Consider the following 9,304-nt stretch of genomic DNA (forward strand, 5'->3'; position numbering starts at 1 on the left):
ACTCATCTGAGTGTGCACACATCTGGTGTGCACACATGACACTCATCTGAGTGTGCACACATCTGGTGTGCACACATGACACTCATCTGAGTGTGGACCTGCGGTTTAGTTGTCCCAGTCTCTGGTGTGCACACATGGACCTTTTCAAGTACTTTGGCTTTATAAATGTGATGCAGTGAGCGTTGTGAGATACATTCCCCAAACTGTGGTTATTATGAGAAATGTAAAGATGCCATTACTCAGATAAAGGTACTTTAAACATTTTGGAGTTTATTACTAAGGCTTATCTATAAGTATACCATAATATATATATTTCTCATCATTTCAGATTGGTAATATAAAACATTAATACTTAACATTTTTTTAGCATTTTGTACTATAAAATACTCCTTTTCAATCTCTTATAATTGATACATATATAATGAATATATAATACACATATGTGGTTTCTGTATTTTTTTGGAGACAAGTTCTCTCACTATAGCCTGTGCTGACTGCACTGACAGTCCTCTTACCATGGCCTACTGAGTGCTGGGATTACAGATGTGCACCACCATGCTAGCTTCCACAGTCTGTCAGCTTAACCAGTGTCTTACTGTTAGATGACTTACTCTCCCTTTTAAAAATTTCTGTAAAAGTGCTTTAGTGATAGTCCCTTATTCCCCCCCCCCCCGACATGTACATACATATGTATATATGAGTGTGTATGTAACTTTCTAGAATTGTCCTTTAGTGTTTGTGACACACTCAGTAGAATCATTGATGTTTTTGCTTCTACATGGAGATGTGAGTGATCACAGTTAGGTAATAGAAAGTAAAGGTCTCTCTGTCTTTTAGCTTTTATTTCTTACGGTACCATAAACTCTGCTTATTTGCAAATGTTGCCAATTTGCAGGTGGATCCTGACCAGGAATTACAAGGCTCTTGCCAAAGGAACCAGGGGCAGCACATCCGGCTTTCTTAATATTGTGATGGAGCTGAAGAAATGCTGCAACCACTGCTACCTGATCAAAGCTCCAGAGGAGAACGAGAGGGAGAACGGCCAGGAGGTCCTCCAGGTGTGCAGTTCCTCCTTCATGGAACCACCTTCTCAGCAGTGACCAGGCTTGCTTTAGATTTTTATTTTAATCAAAGTGTTCCTTCTCTTCCTTGGTTACCCTTCAAGGGGCATCAGAAGAAGCTTTGAAAAACATGAGAAAAGTCAGATATCAGTACTGGTGTGGAGTTGAGGGAGCCCTTGGATGTGATGGGGATGTTGTGGGAGCAGAAGGGTCTTGAGTTTGAGGACAATTCAGGGTTCATTTGGTCTGCATAGCGAGACCTTGTCTCCAAACAAAAATGATGAAAAAACTTAAGTAAAGTGCAGGAAGCATAGTACTGTGGATGTCATGTTTAAAGAACTTTTTGTCAATGTTGTGTTTGAATTTAATGGTTGAGTCATCTTCTGAATCTTCAGTCCCTTATCAGGAGCAGTGGGAAGCTGATTCTGTTGGACAAACTGCTGACAAGACTCCGGGAAAGGGGAAACAGAGTCCTTATCTTTTCTCAGATGGTGAGGATGTTGGATATTCTGGCCGAGTACCTAACTATCAAACACTACCCTTTCCAGGTAAGACGGCTCAGTTACTGCTCTCACACAGTCTGTCTGTCTGTCTTCTCTCTTCCCCAATTTACTGGAGTGGAGGACAAGTTTTCTATCCTGAAAAGCGTCTGAAATTAAGATTCTGGGAAGGTTTCAGTTTTTCTTCATGCCTTTAGACTACTCTCTTATGATAATGAACATGTGAAGGTCATTCTTAAAACACAGAAACAAAGACAATTTATTTTTTGCTTTCTCTATATATAGTCTTGGCTTTTCTGGAACTTAACTATGTAGCCTAGGCTCGTCTCAAACTCACAGAGATCTACCTGCCTATGTTTCCCAAGTGCTGGGATTTAAAGTGTGTGCCACTATGCTCAGCAACAGTTTCTTTACTTTTAGAAAGAATTGAGTAATGACGCATGCGTAGGCATCTGTGTGCCATGGTGCCTGTGTGAAGAGCAGAGGCTAACTCTGAGCAGTTGTTTTTCTCCTTCCACCATGGGCTCTGAGCTCAAGCTCAGGTCCTTAGGTCTGTGCAGCAAATGCTCTCTACCCACTGAGTGTAGCCACGATCATTAGCGTCAGGACAAGGTGACAGAAAAGATGGGCAAAAGAAATGTTCCAATCTATCCATGTCTGTTGTCAAAGTAGACAGTAGTAAGTGTGAACCTGATTATAGAATCCCAATCCGTGGAAGAAAAGAGGCAGCGTTATTTTATCTTAACCACATAGAATGTGGCCATGGTTTGAGGTTGGGAGCAAAGCAGAACATCCCGGAGCAAGTTGTAGTGATTCTCAGTAGAATTGTCTCAATGCTCCTTGCTGCTGGGACTTATAGGAGGGTTTCTTATTTCAGATACTGGCTGTGAACCTGCCTTTGTAAATGCCTTTGGTTCCAGTCTCTGTGCAGATTTGTTGTAGATAAAGGGAGTAGAGGTAGTTGTTGAGAGGCACAAGGACCCTGTGGAGCTGATGTTTGGGGGTGGCTGCTGTTCATGGCCTTAGGGAGATGGAGGTCCTTTCCGACTTTGCTTGGATCAGCTTGGCCTTTTGTAAATTCAGTGTTTCAAGAGTTGATTTTAAGGGATGCAGTGTGAAAGTTCTGAATATTGAGAAATGCCTTTTACATACAACATTTTGTATTTGCTTTGTATGTATTGAATATTTCTATTGAATAATATCTATTGACTGTCCTATACCTGGAAGTGACATATTTTCTAAATAATAAAAAATTCTTTTCTGAGTTTGAGGCCAGCCTGATCTACAGAGTTCGTTCCCAAAGAGCCAGAGCTACACAGAGAAATGCTGTCTCAAAAAACAAAACAAAAGAAACAAAAGATTCTATGTACAGATGAGTATCTGAGGCTCAGTTGGTGATACAGTATTTGAACATTTTATATAATTTTAGAGTGTAAATTTTAGAAAAAATTGGCATATATGATCATTTAATTTGAACATTTCTCGTAGTATCTAAATGTTTATGTTTTGGTATGTAGCACTTAATCTTTTTTCCATATTGCTTAAGAAGTATTGTTTCGACAGGAGCCATTTGGTAAGTGACCAGAGGTACTCTGTCCTCGTTACACAGGCTGGCTTCTCATCTCTCTCCTTGTAGGTTTTGGCTAAAGGTCTGATCCTTGGATAAGCCTAGACAGTCCTGTGAATCAGAACCTTCTGACCTTGACTTTGTAACTGGAGAGCTCAGGTCACAGCAGCCATGCTGTTTACACAGGACCCTTTCCTAGTACTTTGCCAATGATTTCCAGTTATTTTTACTCAGCGCGTGTCTGGGAGATAAAGGTTGCAAGTCTGATGTTCTGTTCTGAGGGTAGCTGATCTTCCTCACTTAAGATTTTTCTTGTGGTTTCTTTTTCCAGCGCCTGGATGGTTCTATCAAGGGAGAGATCCGAAAACAGGCATTGGATCACTTCAATGCAGACGGTTCTGAGGTACATTATGCATGGCTTATTATTTGGACAACTTGGACTTTGTATCAGCAGGAAGTCTTTCCAGCTCAATGTATTCTGTTTCTGAAACATTTTGTGCAAACTGCCTCTGTCTTGAGGGGAACAGGAAAGCCCTACTATAAGCGATGCTTTTTTGTTGTCCTCACTGCTCAAGCATGCTTTCCTGGCTCCCTTGAACTAGTGATCTTTTCTACTGGCTTACGAAATTTATGGGTTTGAAAGACCGCAAGGCAAGAACACGGTTGGGCCAGGCCAGTGGTGTTAACTTTAGTGTGCAAGGTTGTCCAAGGTTCTTCTCTGTTCTGTCCTGGTGCTGATGCTTGAACAGTGTATCTGCCAATGTTAGACTCCTGGTGGGATGGAGCCCATGCTCTTCATAGCTTCATAGCTACAGTGCTACATTACTAAATGTCCCACTTGGGATTGGTTTTGTAAAATGTTTTGGCTTGGGCGCATCTATATTAGAGCTACTTTAACCAAGTTAGAAACCCTGAGTACATTATAGTCTGCATATCAATTGGCCAGATGACAGATTTAGGAGAAGTGTGGGTGAAGAGCTTTACTGTAAGTAGAACTGGTAACATGTAAGAAAGATATCAGTGGAGGCAGCCTAGCTGCCGGGACAGAATTCTAATGTCTAGAAGCATAGTTTTTTTGTTTGTTTGTTTGTTTTTTGTTTTTTTGTAGATAGAACAGATTTATGTTCTGCTGTCTGAAGGGTTTTAAAAACTCAATGTCTCCTTAATTATTTCAGAATGATAGGCCTTCTGTCTCTGAGTTTAGGTGGTCCTCGTAAGACAGTGCTCTGGATGCTTTCTTCTGAAGGGTGATACTGTATTGAGAAACACGGCTGTGGAATTAGACCATGAAAACATTAGTCTCATCCCTCTTTCTCCTCCAATTTCTCTAGTGTAAAATCACAGTGGTTCTGAGCCCCACTTTCTAATATTGCCTTGAGGGTGAAACGTGGCAGTTTACAGTGCTCATCACATCCCTTGACATGTGATAGGTGCTCAATAGAATACCAGCAGTTTTTTTTTTAAGATTTATTTATTTATTATGTATACAACATTCCTTCCATGTACACCTGCACACCAGAACGGGGCACCAGATCTCATTACAGATGTCTGTGAGCCACCATGTGGTTGCTGGGAATTGAACTCAGGACCTGCTCCTAACCACTGAGCCATCTTGCCAGCCCTACCAGCAGTTTTTATTATGGTTTTTATCCAAGATGACACTGTTCCCTTATCTAGATTTAAAAGATAATATGAGTTAAATGTTCTATTTCCTTTTCAGAGAAAATCTGGTTTACTTTTTGTATGGCTTTATTTTTTTGGTTCTCATTCTCTCCAATAGCCATATGTAAACTGTGGTTTCTCTGACATTCTATAGCCTTTTAAAATTAATTTTAAACTTATCTGGGGGAAGACAGTACATGCCCATTGATCAGATGTTATAGATGGTGAAGAATCCCTAAATGAAGTCTTTAGTGACACAGGCTTCACACATTGCTGTCTGTATGTACAGATTGAACCATTCATCTCATTGTATTTACCTGTTGTAATCTTGCTGTACATGATTTCAGCTTCTCTTAGTCAAAATTATACTTGTAAGTTTTTTCCCATGTCATTAAAAACCTTAGGATAACCCCCCCCCCCCAACCCCTATGAGGTTGAACCCAGGTCCTTGTGCATGCCAGGCACTCGGCCACCAAGCTACAATCCTAGCTCAACATTGAATTTGATTCTTAGTATTTTTTCATGTCTCCACTATTACTTTTTATTTTATGTGATGACTCTTTAGCATGTATATATGTATTATACTACATATGTGCCTAGTATCCAAGGAGACCAGAAGAGGGCATTGGATTCCTTGGAACAGGAGTTAACAAATGTTTGTGACATGTGGGTACCAGGAACTGAACTTGGATCTTTTATAAGAACAGCAAGTACTCTGAACCACTGAGCCATCTCTCCAGCTCCTGCTATTTTTTTAGCCATTTTATTATTGTTTGAAATAGTTACAAAATAATGAGAACTTGAAAAGTATTTTGATGCATTTTGTTCACTTTTATAAAATAATTTATAATTATATGGTCATTTACAAATACTCCCATTTTATGTTACTTTTAGCAGCATCAAGCTTCACAATCTTTTTAACCATTATTTTGATAATAGAAATAACATGCAATTTATATTATCTTTGTGACACTGCAAGTTGTTTATGATACTGTGTGATGTTCAGGTTTTCTTTACAGCTTAGCGTCTTATCCTGCAGTGTTGTCTGTTGCTCTCTAGGCCTCTGCTAAGAGAGGCCTTCACACGATTTGTAGTCTCAGCTGGTTACCAGTTTTTATTGTGATTAACTATATTGGAAGGTATCTCTCTCCCACTTGTGTATTCATGGCTTCATGTGGTTGATTATGACTGTTAGACTGTGAAGCACTTTCTCTCTGTCTGTTGTGTCTGTCTGTCTATCTGTCTCATCTGTCATTTGTGAAATATATCCATTTATTGAAGTTTATTCCTCAAGTCAGCAGTTTCTTTCTTTCTTTTGTTTGTCTTTGTTTTTAGAGACAGTGTCTCATGTAGCCCAGGGCGATCTCAGACTCAATAGATAACTGTGGATGGCCCTGAAATCCTCACCCTCCTTCCCCTTCTTCCTGAGTGCTGAATTACAAGTGTAAGCCACCCTACTTGAACCCAGACTAGTTTTTTAGCAATAATTTTGTACATAGAAGGCATCAACTTTTGCAGGCTAGTGAAATGGCTCAGGATTGTCTTTTTCATACACACAATAACACAAACACACACACTAAAAATTGTACAAAAGAAAAAATAGAGAATAGAAGCGCCAGCTTTTGATACAGATGATCAAATGCTCTGAAAATAATAATATTAATTGCATAGCTGTGCAGTTTCCTGTTTTTGTGAGCATTCACCTGGAGAGATAAGGCAGGTATATCATACCTGTGTAGTCTCTTATTGCTATGGAAACTAGAAGATGTTAGGGCCCAGGCTTTGTCACACACCGTAGTGATTGAAGTTCCCATGCTCTCAGCAGGCTTGTTTTATGAATGTAACTGTTCTCTCACACCTAAAAGTGGGCAGACACACAGATGTGAAATATGTCTGCGTGTGCTAGCCACCTTACATACATGTTCTGGGTAGTTTGCTAAACAGTCTCATGAGGACTGGGTATGTGGTGTGTGTGGTTAACTTGTATACTCTAGTTTTTGCTGGGACATGAATCTCGTGTCCCTGCTGCATTAGTGGATTCTACTGCCCTCCTTTGTTCCCTGCACTGATTCTTCCTCTTCATCAAATTCCTCCTTTGTCTCAATTCCTTGAGCTCCTTTAGCCTCCATAAAGTTAGTCCACCATATCTCACTATTCTTCACACCTGCAGGGGTTTCCAGGTGTGAGGGCTTATTGGACTGTGAGAGTGTCTCTGAGAAGACCACTGCATAAAGTAGTGTATTGCATTGTGTACAGGACTTCTGCTTCCTGCTCTCCACACGGGCTGGTGGCCTGGGAATCAATCTGGCTTCAGCGGACACAGTGGTCATCTTTGACTCTGACTGGAACCCCCAGAACGACTTGCAGGCACAAGCCCGAGCGCATAGGATTGGCCAGAAGAAGCAGGTCAGTAGGGATGGTCTCTGGCAGTCACTTGGGCCTGCAGGCAGAGGTTTATTCTTCCCTGTCAGACTGTTTGTAAGATGTTTACTTCCCCACTGCATTGCCTTCTCTTTATTAACTTGTTCAGAAAAGAGATGTTTTTGGGCTTCCTAGTATGGACTCTTAACCCAGCTCTATTTGATAAGTCCGTCATGAGGGTTGGGAATTAAGCTCAGTGGTAGCAAGCACAAGGCCCTGGATTTGCTCTTCAGTTGTGGCAGGGGAGGGGAGTTATGACAATGACAGGAAGCAGTGTAACTGAAGTCTGTCATGAGTGACTTCTACACGTTTACCAGGAAAGCTGTACGAGGAGCAGACTTAGAGCAGAGCCTCTCCCGTGTTAAGAGCATGGCTAAGTAGTCAAGTCTGTTCTCCATGACAGTGTCATCTGCAAGGACTGTTTTGTCTGTGGGTCTGCAAGATTGCTTTCCTATTGGCTAACGTATAAGTTCATATTGGCTAGTGATTTAATGTTCATAATGATTATTGTTGGGAAGGTGTTGGTCCAGAAGCAGGCTGTGATGTCTGCAGAAGTGCGTTCCTTTAGGAGTGTAGCCTGTTACACCCACCTGCCTCCCTGCTTGTTCCAGCCGACGTAGTCATAATGTGGTACAAGAAAACAAAGTGACTTTTCTTCCCCCTCTTGAAGAAATTTTTGCTTTAGCTGGAAATAAACAAACATATCCTTTTCTTTCAGGTGAATATTTACCGCTTGGTTACAAAGGGGACTGTGGAAGAGGAGATCATAGAGCGGGCCAAAAAGAAGATGGTGTTGGACCATCTGGTGATCCAGCGCATGGACACCACTGGCAGGACAGTTCTCGAAAACAACTCAGGAAGATCCAAGTAAGTGCAGCAAGGCTGAGAGAAAGCCCACCTTGTTCCCACCACCACTTGGCAGGTTTCACAGGGTTCTCCACAGGAAGTGTTCGTCCACTCATTGGTGCTGTAAGGGTGGTGTTGCCCTCCCCTTCCACCATGGATGTGTGTGTCTGCATGTGGAGGTTGGAAGCAAGAATTGGTCTTCTGCTTCTACCATGTCATTCCTGGGGATCAAACTCAGGTCGTCAGGCTTGGGACAGAGGCCCTTACCCAGTAAGCCAGAAAAAGGCATTGTAGTTTGTAACCTGAGTTACAGGTGGCTGTGAGTCACTGAGTATGCTGGGAACCAACCCAAGTCTTATGGAAAAGCAGCAAAAAGGCTCATGTCCGCTGAGCCATATTTCTAGCCCTCTTAAATTTTTTTTTTTTTATTTTTGAGGGAATGGAGGGGGCACACTTGTGTCTCTGTCCGAGTGTGGAGGTAGAGGATAACTTGTTTTTTCCTCCACCATGTGGGTTTTGGGAATTGAGCGCAGGTAGTCTCAGGCTTGGCTTTACACGCTGTGCTGTCCCACCAGCCCTCACTTGGGGTCACAACTATATTTTACTTTACAGCTCTAACCCTTTTAATAAAGAAGAGCTGACTGCTATCTTGAAATTTGGAGCAGAGGATCTCTTCAAAGAAATTGAAGGAGAGGAGTCAGAGCCTCAGGTAATCAACTCAGAGCCTAGAAATGAACTGTTATAGCCGCTATGGGAATCAGTATGAAGGTTCTTGAAATTAAAAATGGAACTACCACATGCTCAGCACCCCTGGGGCTGTACCCAAAGAGATCATAGTAGGTACCACAGATGTTTCATAGCCAAGCTTTCTGAGCACTGCTCACAGTTCTAAGCTACAGAGTCCGTCTGGGTGTCCAATGACAGGTGCGTAGGTAACAGAGCTCTACCGTGGGTGTACATATGTGAAATTATGTTGTGTGTGAGAAAATCTGGGATCTGGAAGTGATCATTTCAAGAGAAATGAGCCAGATTTGCAAAGACAAAGCATCACATGTTTTAATGAGTATTATTCAAGTATGTGATATACTTCAAAGAAGTGTAGTTGTGTTGTAACCCATCACTTTATAGTAAAGAAGTGTAGTTGGGTAACCTATCACTTTATAGTAAAGAAGTGTAGTTGTGTAGCCCATCACTTTATAGTAAAGAAGTGTAGTTGTGTTGTAACCCATCACTTTATAGTAAAGAAG

General features: G+C 41.4%; 1 protein-coding gene across 6 annotated transcripts in view; it reads left to right on the top strand.

Annotated features, from left to right (window-relative positions):
• The window catches only part of Chd2 (chromodomain helicase DNA binding protein 2), a 131,569-nt gene that overhangs the window by 78,082 nt on the left and 44,183 nt on the right, over positions 1-9,304 (top strand). For all 6 annotated transcript variants that reach the window (XM_005357759.3, XM_013350226.2, XM_026784344.1 and 3 more), the window contains 6 exons: positions 896-1,058; positions 1,457-1,609; positions 3,460-3,531; positions 7,047-7,196; positions 7,930-8,078; positions 8,670-8,766. In XM_005357759.3, coding sequence (XP_005357816.1) covers positions 896-1,058; positions 1,457-1,609; positions 3,460-3,531; positions 7,047-7,196; positions 7,930-8,078; positions 8,670-8,766 — 784 coding nt within the window. The remainder of the gene's footprint in view (positions 1-895; positions 1,059-1,456; positions 1,610-3,459; positions 3,532-7,046; positions 7,197-7,929; positions 8,079-8,669; positions 8,767-9,304) is intronic.

Source organism: Microtus ochrogaster, chromosome 22 (assembly GCF_000317375.1).
Source record: "Microtus ochrogaster isolate Prairie Vole_2 chromosome 22, MicOch1.0, whole genome shotgun sequence".
Classification (NCBI taxonomy): domain Eukaryota; kingdom Metazoa; phylum Chordata; class Mammalia; order Rodentia; family Cricetidae; genus Microtus; species Microtus ochrogaster.